Source organism: Dipodomys merriami, unplaced genomic scaffold (assembly GCF_024711535.1).
Source record: "Dipodomys merriami isolate MVZ:Mamm:240054 unplaced genomic scaffold, mDipMer1.0.p SCAF_2, whole genome shotgun sequence".
NCBI lineage: Eukaryota > Metazoa > Chordata > Mammalia > Rodentia > Heteromyidae > Dipodomys > Dipodomys merriami.
Genome location: NW_027203381.1, coordinates 88,586,547 through 88,606,808, shown reverse-complemented (window position 1 = coordinate 88,606,808; position 20,262 = coordinate 88,586,547). Strand labels below are relative to the sequence as shown.

The window sequence follows — 20,262 nt, the reverse complement described above, 5'->3', positions numbered from 1 at the left end:
TTCTCTCTCCTGAGTCTGCTTTAACCTGAGGGAATCACCACAAGCTCATCTCTCAGTTTCCTCAGGGGTAGCTGGAAATAAGTTTTTAACCTTGAGACTGAATCATGAGGTAATAATTACAACATACAGAACTTCAAGCTGCTTTTAGTCTACAAGCCCTGGCCTCCACGGATGCCTCGCTAGGCTAGTGTGCAGTCCACATCTAACAGGAACCAGGTTATTTCTCAGCAGTGGGAAGACTTAAAAGTCAGTATCTCTTTCCTAGTTATCTAGAGAAGACAATTGTCATCCTCGGGTATGGTGGATCTCATCTGTTGTTCCAGAAGGGCATATTCAAATGCTAAAGCCATTTCCGTCTTCTGGAATCCTCAGTTTTAGTCTACTGGCCTTTGTGTTGTGCACACACAGAGATTTTTTTTGGGGGGGGGTCCCTCAGCTCTTCAGCTCAAGGCTAGCGCTCTACCACGTGAGCCACAGCACCACTTCCAGCTTTTTTCTTTTTGCTTATGTGATGCTGAGGACTCGAACCCAGGACCCCATGCATGCAAGGCAAGCACTCTGCCACTGAGCCACCTTCCCAGCCCCGCTGTCTTTAAGCGCTGTGGCTTTTCCTCCGTGTGGGAATCGCCTCGTTCCGGAGCTGATTCATCTCACCGTGCATGCCAGCACCGCGTGGGCGCCCGAGCATGAATGAATGAGTGGATGGATTGGCAGAAAGACGCAGCGACAGGGTTAGTAGTTTCAGAGATTTGACTTTTTGAATTACAGAGACCCAAAACGCAACCACAAAACGCGGACGACGCTCACTTCTTCACGCGCCTGCGCAGAAGACAAAAGTCCCGAGCCGCAGACTACGGCCCGCCCACGGGCGAGAGCCGCTTTCAGGAACGCCGGAAGTGCCGGCCACGCCCCGCGCATGCGTGCGCTCAGCTCGGCGCCTACTTCCTACGCCCGGTCATCGAGCGCGGAAGCCAGGCGCCCTCGCCGGACCAAGCCAGTCCTTTCCAGCCACCTCGCCTCACGCTGCTGCGCATGCGCTCTGGACGAGTCCGCTCTTCTTGGGGCGGGGCGAGAGGACTTTTTTTTTCTTTCTCTCTTCTTCCCGCCCCTCTTCTTCCCCCACCTGCCACGTACTGGGCCCGGGCTGTCGCTGGGCTCGGCGGTTCCGTGCGATTGGTCGGGGCCTACATGAGCTTTCGAGCTGGTGAGGCGGCCGCGGAACGTAACCGAGCGGGGTCCTGTCCGCAGCCTCCCCGCGACGCCCTCGACTCCAGAGGCGGCGGCGGCCTTGCGGCGGCGGGGGCAGCGGAGACCCGCGTCGAGGCGGCGGCCTCTGCAGGCTGGTGAGGCCGCTGGGGCCCGGGCCGCCCTGGGGCAGGCCGGGGGACCGGGAGGCGCTGGGGAGGCCGCGCCCGGGCCGACCCGCGCCGTGGGGTGGGGTGAGATGGGGGGGCGGGGAGGGCCGGGAGGTGGGACGGGGCCTCTCGGGGAGGGGGGAAGGGGCGGGAAAGGAGGCGATGGCCGCTCTCCACCGGGGGCCTGGAGGAGGCTCCCCCAACTTCGGTGGGGTCTTTGGGATCATCAAGTGCCCTGTTCTGCTGACCCTAAAAGGATGGGTTGCCAGAGGGAGAGATGAGGAACTCGGGGGAGGCCTCTACTGATCGGGGGGGGGTGCTGAGAAGGGTGGCCCCGGTGGGGTTCAGCTGATTGGGGTCCCAGGAGACGAAAGAACCACTTTCCTCGGTTAAATTAGTGCGTAATCCAATGCCCCAACTCTTTACATTGTCGACGATTGCTAACCTTTTAAGAGTTTACTTCTGTGAGCACTGTTACCAAATACCATAGACGCAGAATCCCATCTCAAGTGTCACAAGAACCCCTACAAATCTCGTTACTGTTCCCATTTTGCATCCATAAAGGCGAGCCTTGGAAAAGGACTTAAGGTCACACAGCAAACAGTGCAAATCTTTTTATCTTGATTAACAGTCTGTGCCCCTGGGCAGGCAATTTTTGAGACCTCTTGCATTCTTTTGAATCTTCAAGGGTGTTTTTGCATTAGGATTTCTTGAAGGAAACTGCCAACTCCAAGACGTGCCCAAGTAACAGCTTGTGAGTTTGATTAGGTTTTACCCTTAGGTTGAATGGAACTAGATGAACCTGGATGGTAGTGCAAAATGGCAGTCTTTGGGCATGCCAGTGTATTCCCAGTATCCAGGAAATTGTCCTGGTTGGAATGTAAGTTAGTGGCTGAGTCACTTCTGGACTTGGAAGGGAGTAAGTAGGGCAGGGACTAGGTAGAAGAAAATGTCTACGAATTCTTGTCCATACTGCCTAGAAGGAGAGAGTCTAAATTAACACAAGTGGTTGGGATTTTCCCTAAGAGTGAAAATTTAGTTGCACACTTTTGTGGTATTTGTGTATTTACCTTGAGTAGAAGATGACAAAACTGGAGACAGCCTTATGAAAGAACAAAGGATACTTACTAAGAACACCAAAATGGAGTTTGCAGGTAGACATGGCAGATAATGGTAGAACTTAAGTTTGTAGGCCCATTAGAACTGAGAACCCCAACTCCATCAAAATGACATACCAAGTATATGCCAAATATACAAAGCAGGTGCAATAGATATTTCTCATTTATTTCATTTATTATTAAAACATAAACTGACTAGAAGATAGTGAAGTCTAGAATATTCACTTAAGGAATAGTTAGATGAAAGGATCAGCAGAATTTACATGAGGAATATTAGAACATTTATTTAGATATAATAGTTGTGAAGAGATTAGTTCATAAAAACAGTTCCAGGATTTGAAGAGTTTGGGAGGCAGGTGAGTGCTTTTAAACCTGCCTGAGAAAGATAAATTAATTGTGGATAAGTGTGCTGATATTGATTACATAAAAATTTAAGAGACAAAAGATACTTGTAGTCCAAGTGGGAGGTTGAAACCAAAATGTTCCCAGTAGGAGGATGTAGGGTAGGTTAAACAGCCTTGAGAGATCCTTTGCTTGGGGCAGAACAGTTAGGTGATGGTAAGGAAATGCTCAGTGATCACAGATTAACAACATTCAGGAACTACTTGGTCTTCAGAAGAAAAATTAACCCTTTTTTAGGTCCTAACTATATTCGCCACTATTTTGTAGTGAAAATTTTAAGTTATTACAGACCATGAATATTTTGAATTTAGGATTATAGTCATTATAGTATAAACATACTGAATAATCTGAGATAAGATGAAGTTACAACTTGAGAAGGGAAAATTCAGTAGCAAATGTGCAGTTCACTCAAACACACTCATTCTGATTAAGGTGGGTTGGATGGGGATGATAATGGAATTATGTAGTGGATAGCTTTGTTAGAACACTTGAGTATAATCATTTGTCTTCTCAAATCCCCAAGTAGGAAATAAGAAAATGTATTTATGTATTTATTTTACAGAGAAAAATATGGAGCTCCCTTTTCCTGTTCATATATGTTTCCAGGGTTAGCAGCAGGGTTGACAGTTTTGAAGCTAGTATTTTTTGAATGACTGTCAGGTATGTGAGACACTTTTCTAGGCTCTGAGGATAAAGCAGTCAAACACTTCTTACCTTCTAGTGGAAAAGACAATAAAAATACTTACCTTCTAGTGGAAAAGATGATAAAAATATGGTTTAATGCTGATAATGTTAAATGTCTTAAGAAAATTATAGCAGGGTAAAAAGATGGTGACAGGAGAGCCATTTTAAATTAGGTAAGGAAGACCTCTGCTATTGATTAGGGATCTGAGTCATGTGAAGGGTATGAAAAAGAGTTCAAGGCAAAGACAAGTGCAAAGCCTGGAGTTGAAAGAACTTTGAGCATTGATGTACCAAGATGGATAAGGAAAAGAAATAGGAGATGAAGTTAAATACTGGCCTTGGGCTCCAGGCTAGATCATGACCTTGTAGGCTTTGCTTTTAGAAATGAGAATCTATTGGAAGGTTTGGACCACACATTAGATTTTATTTAACTGGATAACTCTGGTATGTTGAGACTATCAAAAGTGAGCCAATGTGAAAAGCAGGCAGACCAGTTAAGTGTTTTGTAATAATTTAGATAAATGGGTCAAGTCTATTGATAGCAGTGAAAATACTGAGTTGGTTGGATTCCAAGATACTTTAATAGTTACAGCTACCAGATTTGTGGGCAGTTTGGATGTAAGATGTCAAAAAAAGGCTTATCACGAACACTGGAAGGTTTAGGGGCACAAACATCGGGAATTTGAGACAAGTTAGAAGTCTAAATGCAGTTAAGTGTTGGTAAAATAATAGTAGAAATAAAATAGCGAACTCCTACCATATTCATAACAAGGTTACCTCCAGACTGTTTAACGTAAATAGGGTAATACTGGGACAATGACTCTTTTGAAGGCCATAATTTCTTTTTTTTAAAATATTATCTCTGCATTCAAGTTTTAATATATTTTGTGTTTTAATCATTGGAAATATTTTTTTACCAGTGTTTTCCTAGAGTTGTGTAAATAGACCATCCTGGAGTCCACCATGAATGGACAGTTGGACCTAAGTGGAAAGCTAATTATCAAAGCTCAACTTGGGGAAGATATTCGCCGAATTCCCATTCATAATGAAGATATTACTTATGATGAATTAGTGCTAATGATGCAAAGAGTTTTCAGAGGAAAACTTCTCAGTAATGATGAAGTTACAATAAAGTATAAAGATGAAGGTAAGAGAAGATTTTTTTTTATTTGTTTTGTTTTTAGGTACTGACTTTGGAGCCAGCACCTTGAGCTTGATAGGTCAGTGCTCTACACCTCCAGCCTTTTTTTGTGCTGGTTATTTATGAGATTGGTCTCATTCATGTCCATATGTAAGCCTGTGCTGTGATCCTTTTATTCTATGGTATGGATTCATACCATGTCTAGGATGACAGGTTTGTGCTGCCATGCTAGTCTTCCATTAAGACGGAGTCTAGAGGACTTTTCTGCCCAGGCTAGCCTGAAATCCTGATTCTTCTCATTTCAGCTTCCTATGTAGCTAGGATCAGGTACATGCCATTTTGCCAAGCTACTGTTGAGAAGGCATTTTTATACTTTTCTGCCTTGCCTATCCTCAAACCATGAGCCTACTGATCTCACCTCCCAATTAACTAGTAGTATAGGGGTCAGTCCCTAATATTTAGTAAAAACATTTTTAAAGTCTCTTCTGTGTTCTTTTGCCCATTTTTAAATGGATTGGCTCCTCCTCCCATGGTAGTTGAGGGGCCACTTTTATGTCACTGAGAGAATTTGTTCTTGCCTCAAACCTAGCTTATCTCAAGCTGATCTCATTGACTTTCTCCCAACTCCCTTTTTTGATAAAGGATCAGAAAATTGTAGTTGCATGGATCACATAAGGCCTCTGTCTCAACACAATTTGTCCTTTTCACAACTTCTTAAAAAATGTAAAGTGCATTTTCATTCACAGTTGTGTAAAATCAGGGGCAGGTCCATTGTATAAGTTGATAGATACTTAGCTTTGGTTTATGCTCACTGCTGAATTTTGTCCTCTATATCTAGCTTCCACATCATATTTCTTTTTCATACCATTTTGAAAAATGTCCTATGTACATATTTGTCTTCTATAGTTTGCATTGCATTTGCTCAGGCAAAAATTCTGCTGTCAGAGAACTTTGTTTCTGTTACAGGATTCAGGATTCTTAAAAATGTGCTTGAGTGGAATGCTTGAGAATTAGCTGAACATTAGACATGTATGTTACAAGGAAGTGGTTGTATAGTTAGAACAAAAAACAATTATGAAGTACTCAGTTGTAGCCTCTATTGCTGGTTTTGTTCAAAGTGAAACCTGCTTAGTCAGTTTTAGAATGAGTGTAACATAGCTTCATTGAGCAGCTAGCTGCTTGGCCTCCCAAGACCAAAACTCACCCAATTGTTTGAAAGTACTCTGCAGAGGACTCTGACCAACTTCTTATCTGTGATACCTTTTCTGTTTTTATTTTCTCTAGAGAGTATTTTTTTCTCCTAGACTTTTGAAATGTTTGAATCATGCAGTTGATAAGCTAATTGTACTATTCTTTGTGCCTGGGATATAGGGGATTTCAGTGTTCAATATGCACTATTTTTTATATGTATAAAAATACTTCTCCAAGGAGGGTTGATAGTTTTCATCTTACTATCAGAATGGTCAGTGACATGACATAATACACTGCTTTCATTAAAGCACTTAGGCAAAACCTTTTTTGCAAGCCTGAGTTATTGTTTTATGACTTTTCCTCTATAAGAGTAATAAGCAAAATTGATTTAGTATTTTTTACAACAAATATATCTTTCCTAAATAATTCTTTAATGTTTAAAGTTTTGTTAGAGATTGCAATTATGCTCAGCAATTTACACTGCAATTTTAAAGTTTATGTATGCCTTAATTTACTGTTGTTACAAATCTGAAACATTTTTAAAAATTTTCGTTCCAGATGGAGATCTTATAACAATTTTTGATAGTTCTGACCTTTCCTTTGCAATTCAATGTAGTAGGATACTGAAACTGACATTATTTGGTAAGTGGAAAATTTTCTTATAAATTTATTGTTCATTTTATTATTATTACTTTTTTTTAGCTTTTGTCCCTTTGAGAGTCAAGTGATAACATATTTTTAAATTACTTAATTTAATTTGAGTGGGTTTTAAATTACTTAATGACTTATTTTAAGAAAATGATAAAAGCTTTAATTCAGTAAGAATAGTTAAGATTATTTTTCAAATAAGATATAATTTAGATATCCATAATAGAGTATTTTAGTTTTAAATTAGTCATAGAATTTCTGGGCTGTTTGTGTTTTTTGGAGAAATTAGTCTAGAAAAGTGGACATGTTTTAAATTCTACGTCTAATTTTTTTACCCTAAATAGTAATATATGCCACTGTGTCAGTGTATTGGAGTAAAAATAGTTACAGGATTAAAACTACCTTTGTGTTTTTTTTTTTTTTTTGTCTGGTCGTGGGGCCTGAACTCTGGGCCTGGGCTCTGTCCCTCAGCTCTTCAGCTCAAGGCTAGCACTCTACCACTTGAGCCACAGCGCCACTTCTGGCTTTTTTCTTTTTGCTTATGTGGTGCTGGGGAATTGAACCCAGGGCCTCAGGCATGCAAGGCAAGCGCTCTACCACTGAGCCACCTTCCCAGCCCCTACCTTTGTGTTTTTAAGTTTATAATTATCCTCTACTTATTCTCATAGCCTGATCTATAAGCTTGATACTTTATATATTAGTTTTTAAAGACTAAAGATAATTTTGATAAGAGCGCATGTGATTTTTCAATCTTTTAGATCTTAGACCCAGTAAATTTACATGGTAGTGTTTAATAGAGATGGTAGAAATGATTACAAAAAGCGGCATGATATCTAGGTGCTAGTGGCTCATGCCTTTAATCCTAGCTACATGCTTAAAGGCTGAGATTGATGATCACAGTTCAAAGCCAACCCTACACAGGAAAGCCTATGAGACTCATCTCCAGTTAACTACCAGAAAGTAGGAAGTCCAACTGTGGCTCAAAGTGGTAGAGTGCTATCCAAAACAGCTCAGGCATAGCACCTAGGCCCTAACTTCAAGTCCTGTGAACGACAAAACAAAAAGTGACATGATTATGTAAAAATGTACTTTTTTGGGGATGTCTTATGGTTTGGGTTTTTTTTTGGGGGGGGGGGAGGTCAGTCATGGGGCTTAAACTCAAGGGCCTGGGTACTGTCCCTGAGCAGTTTTGCTTAAGGCTAATGCTCTATCACTTTGAGCCACAGCTCTACTTCTAGTATTTTTGTTTTTGTTTTTGTTTTGTGTGTGTGTGTGATTAATTGGAGATAAGTCTCATGAACATTCTTGCCTGGGCTGGCTTTCAACCACGTTTCTCAGATCTCAGTAGTAAGGATTGCAGACATGAACCCCCAGCACCAGCTATTTTTGCATTTTGTGCTAAACCTTAATGTATAATGAAATGTCATCAGGACCTATTAATGTTTTTTCATCTCATGAAACATGGCTTAATAATGTTAATATCTGAACCTATTTAATTTTTTTTAAAAAAGGTATTGAATGTAAAATAACCACTGTTGTCCAGGTACATAAGGTAGAGTAATTGTAGATACTCAGGAGGCTGAGATCTGAGGATTGGGCAAGCTGGAAATGGATTTTCTTTTCTTTTCTTTTCTTCCTTTTTTTTTTTTTTTTCTTGGTGCCTATCCTTGGCTTGAACTCAGAGCCTGAGCATTGTCCCTGAGCTTTTTTGCTGAAGGGTAGTGTTCCACCATTTGAGCCATAGCTCCACTTCTGTCTTTTTTGGTGGTTCATTGAATGTGAGAGTCTCATGGACTTTCCTGCCCAGGCAGGCTTCGAATTGTGATCCTCAGATCTCACCCTCCTGAGTAGCTGGGCTTACAGTTGTGAGCCACTAACACCTGGCAAGAAAACATTTTTGTGGCTGATATTTGCCTCTTGAATCATCTGTCTTGAAAGGACAGTTTTGATGTAGATTCATTTAATGGATTACTGTTTAGATCAGCTAATATGGTTTAAGTCAAAAGTAGGTAAAGGGGCTTATAGTGAATTGTGGATTAAAATTTACATGTAGATTAGATGTTTTAATACATTGTTTCAGAATCAGCTACACATGCTCATGTCCATAATCCCAGTTACATGGAGGCATAAGTAGGATGATTACAGTACAGACTGCAAAAAGGGCCAGTGGCATGGCTGAAGTATTGGAGTTTTGAGTGAAAACTCTAGTACCATGAAAAAAGGTTACATAATTTCTATTTAAAGTAGTTTCCATTAAAATAGAGCTTTGTAAGTTTAATTTATTATAGTTAAGTTCTGGTAAACTGTTTACTACTGTAGTCAATAAACTCATCTAACATAAAGACAGGAATTTTTTTAAGTTGTTAGTAAAAAAAGACTCAAATGACACCAATAGGTATTTTGTTTGATTTTGTGATTTTTAAAGTATTTTATTTATACTTTTATTGAGTTCATTTTGGTAGTTTTAAAGTTGTTATACTTTTTCCTGATTTCATTTTTTGTTGATACACAAGAACAGCTCTTTAAGTTTAAGCAAATTATTGTTCTTATTTCAGTTAATGGCCAACCAAGACCCCTTGAATCAAGTCAGGTAAAATATCTGCGTCGAGAGCTGATTGAACTTCGAAATAAAGTAAATCGCTTGTTGGATAGCTTGGAGCCACCTGGAGAACCAGGACCTTCTACCAGTATTCCTGATAATGGTATACACTGAGTTCATTTTTGGATGGTTTATTGTTCCTATGTTTTGTTTGCATATATTGCTTTCCATGTGTGTGCCTCTGTGTGTATGTGTGTGCCTCTGTGTGTGTATAAGTGTACCACAGCTTGAACTCAGTACCTCACACTCAATAATGAGCTTTCTTGTTCCAAACTGGTATTCTATCATTTGAATCACACCTTCACTTTGGCTGTTTTTTTTAATGTTTATTTTTGCTGATTAATTGGAGATGGAGTTTTGAGAACTTTTCTGCTTAGGCTGCTCTTGACCATTGATTGTCTAGGTCTCAGCCTCCTGAGTAGCTAGGATTATAGCATCTTGTTCTTAACTTCCCAGATAATATTGTGTACATATATATCCACCTGCCTTGCAGTTTTAGACTTTGTTGAGGATAGATAAAATAGAAATAAGTTTTTTCTTATTCCTATAATCTTACAGATGCTGTGGATGGTAGGGAAGAAAAGTCTGCGACTTCTGATTCTTCTGGAAAGCAGTCTACTCAAGTTATGGCAGCAAGTATGTCAGCTTTTGATCCTTTGAAAAACCAAGATGAAATCAACAAAAATGTCATGTCAGCATTTGGTTTAACGGATGATCAGGTTTCAGGTAAGTTAGTCCCTACTTCCTTTTCATCGTTACTACCTTCTTTTCTTTCCTTCTTTATTGAAAAATAATGGATAGCTCGGTGCCAGTGGCTCATGCCTGTAATCCTAGCTACTCAGGAGGCTGAGATCTGAGGATCATGGTTCAAAGCCAGCCCAGGCAGGAAAGTTCATGAGACTCTTACTTCCAATTAACAACAAGAACACCAGAAGTGTTGTTATGGTTCCAGTGGTAGAACACTAGCCTTGAGCTGAAAGGCTGAGGAACAGTGCCCAGGCCCAGAGTTCAAGCCCTACAACTGACAAAAAAACAACTGGATATTATGAAGTATGCAAATTTTCAGGATTCCTTCAATATATTTTTCTATGTATGCACTTATAACACAAACTGACTAAATCCAGGATTGATGATTCAATACCCCAGAGATCTTTTTTTTAACCCTTTCCTAGTCAGTTGCATCCTCCTCAATAACTGCTGTTTGCTTTAAGTAAACTTTATTAAAAGAAATAATAAAGTTTAAAAATATATACAAATTTGTAATCTTCAGATTTTGTTGCAAGATTTAGGTTAAACTTGCTATGTTTTCTTAACTTAGAGAAATTTGAAAGTAAACAGATTTCTGTTTAGATTGCTTTAGTAAAGAAGCCCTTTAATGTTGAGATTTTTTATCGGATTATTCACTAAGGAGTTTTGTATGAAATTCTGGGGAGAAAAGTGATTGTTTGAAATACCTTATTTAAATATAGTATATGCTACAGTAGGTTCATATTACTTGTCATTCACATTACTCGAAGGCCATTTTTTTCATAGTGTTGGGAACTCTGAAGCTGAGCTGTAAAACATAGAAAAGGTTTGAGAGGTTGGAATGCTGCCTCTACAGCACTCAGAACACTGAGAGCTGGCCATGGAAGGGTTAAAACAGACAGCTCTGGAGAGAGTGAAGAAACAGGGGTGCCTCTCCCCACCCCTTTCCTTAGGCTAGCAGCTGTCCTAGGACCTTGTAGGCTAGACAAAAGATCTTCACAGCTTAACCTTGGATTAGATAAGTGGGTATCATGTCTAGACTTTCCCTGGGCAGCATTCTCTTGTCTCAAAAGAATAAGGAAACTAGTGTCTCTCACAAACTCTGTTTTAGCTCTGATTGTAGTATTGATATAAATGGCTTATGTTTTACATGTATCCATGGTAACCTTCCTTGTGTGAACTCAAATAAATATGTTTGTTTGTGGGACTTGGGGCCCAAGTGCCAGAGAGACTTGGGACCCATAGTCCCCTCTGATTCTTATATCTCATCTCTTACCTCTCTATCTCTGCCTTTTCTAATTTCCTTTGGCCCAGTAATGTTACACTGCCTTGGGTTGTGGTTAGCAGCATTCTAGTAGCTTTCTTTGTGTGTTGATTTATAGTAAGGAAAACTGCATGTACATAGACAACAACAGCCAGGGTACTTTTGCAGTTCTTCAGTAAGATGTGGTGAAAACCTTAGATAGCACAGTAAATATAGAAATGAGAAGAAGGGATAAAGTATTAACAAAGAATAGGCTGAGTATTAAAAATAATTTATATTATTTTAGGGAAAAAAGAACAAGTAAAAGATACTTTTAGGCTAATAGTATAGTATCTTCTGTAGGGGAAATATCTATGTGTCTTTTTCTGTGTAGAGGTGAAATAATAGTAGAAACCATTACTCATTTTTCTCTGGTAACTTTTTTTCCTGCATTACCATTACTATAATCTAGTTTATGTTCTCATTGGCTTCTGTTACTGTGATAAAATACCGAGAAAATCAATTGAAAAGGGAAGAGGTGTTTGTTTTTTGTTCTTTTTGCTCATAGTTTCAGTACATAATCTAGTGGATTCCATTTAGTACTTGGCTCTGATGTAAGGAAGAAAATGATGGTGACATGAGTATTTGGAGAAGGAGGTGATTGCTCACCTCATGGTAGTTAGGAAACAAAAGTTGCCTAGGAGCCATGGACAAGATACTATTCCCTTATGAATCTGACAAAAAGAATCAAGAATCAGGGCCCACTCTTAAATTTTCTATCACCTCTCAATCGCCCATTAGATTTAGGAACTCACTAGTGGATTAATTCATGTCCTTATCACTTCCCGGAAGCCTAAAACCATGGGATATTGGGGACATTTTGGTTCTAAAAGTTTCTGAGAATGTACTAATGGAGGAGATGAAGTTTTGCTCTCAAGATATTAGTCTGCTAATAGCAAGTACTTAGCATGGAACTCCTTTAAAATCTTTGCTGTTCAATCATTTTTACAAGCATTTTCTATAACCTATTTTCAATGAATACAGTAACCTTATAAAGTAAGAACAATCATATCATTTTATAGACATGGAACCTGAGGCATAGGAAGAGAATAAGAATATGCCCAGAGTTAGGGCTCATATTGTCAGCACTAGAATTCAGACTGAAGTAATTTGAATCCAGAACCTGTACATTTTGACAATTCATCTGTGTTATTTATACAAAATATCTTGGAGAAAGACCTATCTTCAGAATATCCTTGATTGCCATAGTATTGGAACTATAAAAGATTTTTCTCATTCACTCCTTTGTTTATTATCCTGGAAGAATTTGTGGCTGCATGTGTAGATTAGCCTGCTAGGCTTTATGAATCTTAACAGAAAAAAAATATCAGGAGGATGACCATAGAAAAGAACTCATAATCGAAGGTGGAAAGAGGGAGCTGTTTAGAAATAATGAGAAGACCATTTGGGTCATAATAAAAGCAAAGTATGTAGAAATTAATGATGCAATAAAGCATTTTTTTTCTTTTGGTCGGTCATGAGGCTTGAACTCTGGGCCTGGGTGCTGTCCCTCAGCTCTTCAGCTCAAGGCTAGCGCCCTACCACTTGAGCCACAGCACCACTTCCAGTTTTCTGGCAGTTTATTGGAGATAAGAGTCTTGAGATAAGTCTCAGGACTTTCCTGCCTAGGCTGGCTTTGAACTGTGATTCTCAGATCTCAGCCACCTGAATAGCTAGGATTACAATGCATAAGCCACCGGCTCCCGTCTAAGAATTTATAGGTTAGACAGGCTTACTAGAAGTGTGGGATTCTACAACTATTTTAAGGAATGTCATATTTAAAATATATGATGGAGGGAAGAGTAATAAATAAATGCCAAAAATTGTTAGATATATTGTAAGACTAGGGATGGATAACATATGTTAAGGAGGGGAATATAAAAGATGTGAGAAATGTTTGGATCTTTGAATAGTTTGGGAGTGAGATTGAATTTAATTTATGGGCATCCCCTGTTAAAGGATGAAGTTGATAGTTTTGATTCATCTACAAAATAGATAGCATTGGACAGGAATATTAGCATTGCAGAGTTTTGGTATTGTCAAGGGGTAGATTAGTACACCAGATTTAGCATTCCACCTGATAGTGAAGCATTTCCACTTGTAACTTTGGGTTCTTGAGACTGGAGCAGAGGACAAAATGAAAGTGTATTGATTTAATGTAATTTGTCACATATGTTCTGTAATTTTTAGTCTCTTACTAGTGATCTGGTACTTAGTTTTTAGTCTTTACTTGAGCTTACTGAGGAATGACATTAAATAAAGTGCTAAATTGACTTCATGATTATCTAGGACCACCCAGTGCTCCTACAGAAGACCGTTCAGGAACACCTGACAGCATTGCTTCCTCCTCCTCAGCGGCGCACCCATCAGGAGTTCAGCCTCAACAGCCTCCATACACAACAGCTCAGGCACAAGCAGGTCAGACTGAAGGTAAAATAGAGCCATGCATGGGAGGGTGTGTGTACTAAACTCATCCACCAGGAAGTCAGCCTCAACAGTTACATACAAGTCAAGTGAGATACAAGTCAGACTGCAGGTGGAATAGAACTGAGCTGTGTGTGGGAAGGTGCGTATACTAAAATGTTTCTTGAAGCATTATTGGTAATGGAGTTCTCTTTTGTATGTAGTAATGATGTGAACACAGCTGTGGAAGATTGTGATTTACTGACCTGGCATGATTGGATATTATAGAAACAGAACAGTTGATCAGATTTGCTTCTAGTAATTGGAAATAAATAAAAACCTTAGAAAACTACTTAAGTAAATATAAATAACACCCAAGTGAGAGATCAACAAGAATTCATACCACTAACTACTCAGTGGTAACATTTTGGTAGAAAAGTGAAGTTAGGAAAGACAAATTCACACTTCATTTTGTAGAATACTTAGGTCCTATTTTATCCCCCACCTCTGAAACTGCATTACTATTTTTGTAATTGAAAATGATTTTACAGTAGAGATAAACATAATTTTAGTATCAATTTTTGTATAGTTAGCAATGTGACTTTAATGAACAATGGCAGAACATTTTAAGTCAAAATTTTCTTCTCAAAGCAATGTGACCTTGAATAAACTAATTTTGGTCTCTAGGTTAGTTACTAAAAATGTGGAAATTGGACTATGAATTTGAAAGCTCAGTATTTAAACTCACTGTAGGGGGTCATTGCTATATTTGAAGTAGGGTGAGGAACGACAGGCTTAGGGCATCAGCAAAGGTGCTTCATGGAAACCCTTGGAACTCTATACAATATGGCTGAGGACTTCCTTGGTCTCTTGTATTCCCACCTGATACTGTGATGTTACTTCTGTGAAATGCCATGCATATTAGGACCTTTAAAACTACACATTACACTTTAAAATTGCTAACACCAGGTGGTGCTCTAACTATTTGTATAAAATATCAAGTTGGTAGTATGATAAATTTTCAGCATCAGAAAGAAGAGGTTATCAGTTACATTAAAACAACCCCAAAAACTTCAATAGCCTAAATTCAGTGACTACTTTTGGAATAGAATCTTATAATTCTGTGGTGATACTTTCATAGTTGTTCATTGAATGAATATTAGTTATTAGAGATCAACAACAGACACACACACATACACGTAAGTGAAAGGTTTATTTTGGAGAGAGAGAAATAAACCTCTGAAACTTCTATCCCTAAGAGTGTTCGTTTTCAAGATGGGTTTGTAGCAGTTTAAGAAAATATTCCAAATACAATTAAAGAGTTGTATTTGTATGTTTTTATTCCAGAGAATAATGTTTTTTGAGGGTAAATTCTTAGAGTTATTGATGACAATTGTCTACTATATGGAGTTTTAATCTTACACATTGGGATGATATCTAAATAGTATTTAAAGGCTAACAAGCATGTGTAGAAGTTTTTTTGTTTGTTTTTGCAAGTGCTAGGGCTTAAACTCAGAGCTCGAGCATCATTCCTGAGCTCTTTTGCTCAAGGCTAGTGCTCTAGTACTTGTGGCACAGTTCTACTTCTGTCTTTTTGTGGTTAATTGGAGATAAGAGTCTCAGAATTTTCCGGCCCGTGCTGGCGTCAAACTGCAGTCCACAGTTCTTAGCCTTATGAGCAACTAGGATTATAGGTGTGAGCTACTAGCACCTGGCTTGTGTGATGATGTTACTCACTGTATTTATATGCTTGCATGGAGAGAGAATGTATATACTTGAAAATATTTTATTGTGCTAGGTGAAACCTACCTCTTTTCCTTGTAATTTCCTTTTTAGGTCAGATGTACCAACAGTACCAGCAACAAGCTGGCTATGGTGCACAGCAGCCCCAGGCTCCACCTCAGCCTCCTCAGCAATATAGTATTCAGTATTCAGGTGAGCAGGTGTTGAAAGGGAGTTGGCTAATGAATTTTTATCTATTTCTGTACTCACTAAGGTTTTCTTCTTAAGTACTTACTTATAATACCTTGTCATAGTAGGTATTAAGTATTTATTAGGAGAAATGACATTTGTTTTCTTTATATTTAACTTACATGTTTTACTGTAAATTAACATTTCAGTTTTCCAGTAGGCAAATAAGACATCATTATAGTAGATAATCCTGAACATATTAAAAAAAACCTTTAATGGAAAACTACCTATTCATTAATATGTTCTGCTTAACCACTTGGATGACTTAGCACTGAGAAAAATGGAAGGTTTTCCATCATTTACATAAATTCTCTCCCCATGGAAAAGCGATTTTACTAAATAAAGCTACTTTGGAAGTGGCGCTGTAGCTCAAGTGGTAGAGTGCTTGCCTTGAGCTGAAGAGCTGAGGGACAGCGCCCAGGCCCAGAGTTCAAGCCCCATGACCGACAAAAAAAAAAAAACAACAAAAAACAAAAACAAAACAAAAAAAATCTAAATAAAGCTACTTAGACGTTTTAAATCTCTAGACAATAAGTAGGAATACCAATAATAGTCCATACATTAAAATTATTTAAAATGTCTTTAAGCAACTGAGAACATGAAGTTCTGTTTTAAATAAGATTTCCTAAGTATCTTGTTTTTTTTGTCTTACACTTGTCTACAATAAACATTTTATTTTTTTGAATATTTTTATTTAAGTGGTTGTACAAAGGACTTGCCATTCACCAAAGCAGTTTATGAATACAGTTGCATCTTACTCAATGTGTCACCCCTTTCAACATTTTCACCCATAGGCCCTTCCAACCCACCTTCCCTTACTTATCTTATTTTTAGCTGATGTACTTAATTTTTTGCCTCTTAACAAAGCAGTTTATGTGTACAATGCATCTTGACCTGTGTCATCACTTTCAGTATCTTCACCCAAAAAATAATTTATATAAGCTGAATCTTACTCAAATTCTACTTTATGAAGTTTTTGTAATAAGTTTTTTATTGTGAAAATACTGTACAGAGGGGTTACAGTTACATGAGCAAGGTAATGAGTACATTTCTTACCAAGCATTGTTGCTTCCTCCTTTGTTTTTCCCCTACCATCCATCCCTTCCCTCCACACCTCCACTTCCCCCCCCTTCCACTCCTGGCCCAAATTGTAAGGTTTGTTTTTTATGAAGTTTTTTGTTACTAGCAAAAGTAGGAGTCATCAATTCATAGCTGAGAGTCCAAAATTATCTACCCTGTTACCTTTTTTTTGAATTTAATTTATTAGGACATGTGGTCCCCCTTTATTTCTGTTTTCTGTTGCTACTTTAGCACTTGAATGGCAGAGTTGGCCAGTTAGAGAAATAGTGTGGTCCACAAAGCCTAAAATATTTAATACTTGTTCTTTGTAGAAAAGAAGTAAACTTAACCCTCTAGCAAAAAAATTTATGACTTTCAACTTAGATTGTAAAATTCTGTCATTAATTAGAGTTTGATGTACTGTATTTAACACATCACAGTTTTGTTGGATTTCATTTCCTGTGATGTGATAAAACCCATGGTTGCTAGATTGATCGTTAACGTTGTTAAATAGAAGGAGTTGGACACCAGTGGCCCATGCCTGTAATCCTGGCTACTCAGGAGGCTGAGACCTGAAGATCTTACGTATATTTGGGGAGAGTAATTTTTAGTAGGTAGATTACTAGTGTTGAAGATATAGTTATCATCTGACCTATTTCAGTCCTCACTGTGTTTCAGACTCTACCTAAGAAGCTTTTTGGTGCTCAGGTCTCATAGACTTTGTTTCATTTGATTGGGAATTTGTTTGTTTATATGCTAAGACCATGTCTCTGGTTCAGATTACTTATCCAAGGAAGCTCTTGCAAAAGCCTGGCTTTTTGCTGGTTGATTTGAAATGGAGGTTCTTAAATACCTCTGCCCTGGTTTGCTTCAAACAGCAGTACTAATTTCAGCTAGATTTATAGTTGTGAGCTACTGGTGTCTGGCAGCTTTGCTATTTTCAGACAATCATAGGTCCTGTGCAGTTAGGGTTAGGGTCTATTGATCTGTCCCACTCATTTTAAAATGAGGTAAATGGATTTCAAAGAGTTGTTGAGTTCTCACAGGACATGTAGCCATTAAATCTTGAGAATGGAGGAGTTGTACCACAACCCAGCACTCTATATTATTTGTATTTCCAATCTAGACTAGTAAGTATTTTAGGCTTTATGTAGGCAGCTTATTAATTTTAAAAGTTTCTGTCTGATAAGCTTCAATCACCGTCATTCATTTATTTTTCTGTTTATAGGTAATAGAGGGGGACTAATACAATAAAAGCATTGCCACATTGTGATCAAAAGCCTACTAGGATGCTAATGAGATAGCACCTTCAGCTCTTAGGGTTATTGTGTCTTCTGAGCAATAATTAAGGACTTGTTTCCTGATTCCATTAAAAAGATAGTTTAGATTTCAGTTTCCGAGGTGAAAAGACAGCTTAGGGTTTTCTTTATTTTCCTCTGAATGGAATAGACATTTTCAGTATAAAGTTAGCTCATGTGTGTTTTTTTAAAATACATATATATAGTAAAAATTCAGTTCAAAAGATTTATATAGAGGATAGGAGGAATTGTTTGGCATTCAAAATTGTATGATGAATTAATATTTGTTCAGTATTTTGATGTTTCCGTGAATAAAATATTTGGATAGTTGACTTATTTGTTAATAACTAAGCTTGTTCTTAATATTTTAGTCAGGGTCTTTGAGTAAAATTCAATTCTCAAATTATCAGCTTTGTAGTTAGGATTGCTCTAGTCCCATCAACTTGACTTCAGGATATTTGGAACTCGTAACTACATTTTCTGCTTGGAGTGGTGCTGATGGTAATATTGGACTATCTTTGACACTGTTGGTTTGCCAGTTTTCCCTTTGACCTTTTCCAGTTTTGTTCATAGACCATGTCATAAAGGTTTCTTTCATGAGTAAATTTTGAACCCAGGTTCAAGGTGAGTTCAGAATATACTCGAATTCATTCAATCCTTTTTATTTTTCAATGCAGGGTTGTACATATTTTAATAATTGTCTTATGTATCTGGTATTTAATGCTGACAGGATTCCAGTCAATGGAGAGGTTTCATTGCAAGTAGCTGCAGGTGTGTTTCATGGTAGAGATAAAAGTTTTCAGTGAGAAGACTTTATTTAAAAAGAACATTACATCCTAGTTAATAATGAATATAGATGTTGCTTTTTGTGGAGTAATAGTGGGTTTTTGTGTGCGTGTGTGTGTTATATTCTTGTGAAGGCAAAATCAACAGATACTAAAGCAGAACAACAAAAAGATGCTGAGAACTATGAAAGTGGTATTTAGTATATATACTTAAATGATTTAGATGTTATAAAGTGAATAAGCCTTAAAGCATTGCATTGGTATATAGTTATTTGTATTGTTTTATTTAAAAGTATTCATTTCTGCAGTGTCTTTATTTGGTGCTGCTAAAGATGTCTCCTCAGAAATCTGATCGACTATTTAGCTTTTACATTTTTGGTCTTCCTAGAAAGTATAATTATTTTTCATTTATCATCAAGCATCTAGTGTACGAAAGGAATTATACTAGAACAGGAATTGGCTTTCAGTATTCTCAAAACAGTTATGATGAAAATATAAACACATTGTAATTTCAGCTTGAGATTAGAGCTCTTAGAAATTACCTAGGTAATGCCTCATTAATGACTACTTTGTCTTGAAATTTTTTTATACTGGAATCTGTTACTCATTTTAAATGTTTGTGAACTGATACTAAATTTTTAATCATTTTTGGTCCATAACAGTAAGGCTAATTCTCCGTAACGAGGTACAAGACAAATACATTATTTATTTTGCCTTTTCAGCTAGTTACAGTCAGCAGACTGGACCTCAACAACCTCAGCAGTTCCAAGGATATGGCCAACAACCAGCTTCTCAGGCACCGGCACCTGCCTTTTCTGGTCAGCCACAACTGTCTGCCCAAGCACCACAGCAGTACCAGGCGAGCGGTTATCCTCCACAAACTTACACTACCCAAACGTCTCAGCCTACTAACTATACAGTGGCCCCTGCTTCTCAGCCTGGAATGGCCCCAAGTCAACCAGGGGCTTATCAACCAAGGCCAGGTTTTACTACACCTCCTGGGAGTACCATGACCCCTCCTCCAAGTGGGCCTAACCCTTATGCCCGTAATCGTCCCCCCTTTAGTCAGGGCTATACCCAGCCTGGACCTGGTTATCGATAAGAAGGTTCAATTACACTGATGAATATAGCTGATAGCTAATTGCCTCCCAAAAGACTCCAATACCATTTTATTTTAATTTGTATTGAAGTTCACAAAATTAAAAAGCAGAGCATTTTTTATGATATCATTGTTGCTGTTAATTGAAAGTATAATTTGCTAGAACATGATGAAAGACCAAAATGAAAATTGTTTCCGTCCCCGCTTAAAAATATAGCAACTTCCTAGTTATTTTTGGAACACTATTCTTCAATGTGTGTGAAGTGATTGGCTTTCTAGCTTCTGTGTCCAGAGAATATTAAAATGCTAGGTTGAGGTTTATCATCTTACTTGGCTTTTTACTAATAACATGATGTACTAAAGTAGAGTTTTCTGAGAAGATGACTAGACATTATGTATAAAATGTAACATTGATAGGCTAATAAAGGTGATTGAATCCATTAGTGGTCTTTTGATATT

General features: G+C 38.1%; 1 protein-coding gene across 3 annotated transcripts; it reads left to right on the top strand.

The window, feature by feature from the left end:
* Positions 1-1,127: 1,127 nt before the first annotated feature.
* On the top strand, positions 1,128-20,243 carry Tfg (trafficking from ER to golgi regulator). Of its 3 annotated transcripts, none has more exons than XM_070030376.1 (8): positions 1,128-1,204; positions 4,480-4,706; positions 6,450-6,533; positions 9,095-9,241; positions 9,697-9,864; positions 13,478-13,618; positions 15,428-15,526; positions 19,427-20,243. In XM_070030376.1, exons 2-8 carry the CDS (start codon positions 4,523-4,525, stop codon positions 19,804-19,806), a joined length of 1,203 nt encoding a protein of 400 aa, XP_069886477.1. In that variant the 5' UTR covers positions 1,128-1,204; positions 4,480-4,522; the 3' UTR covers positions 19,807-20,243. The 3 variants fall into 3 exon arrangements, with proteins under 3 accessions (XP_069886477.1, XP_069886478.1, XP_069886476.1); XM_070030377.1 differs by having other exon boundaries at positions 1,139-1,343; positions 13,478-13,606; XM_070030375.1 differs by having other exon boundaries at positions 1,139-1,343.
* Positions 20,244-20,262: the final 19 nt, after the last annotated feature.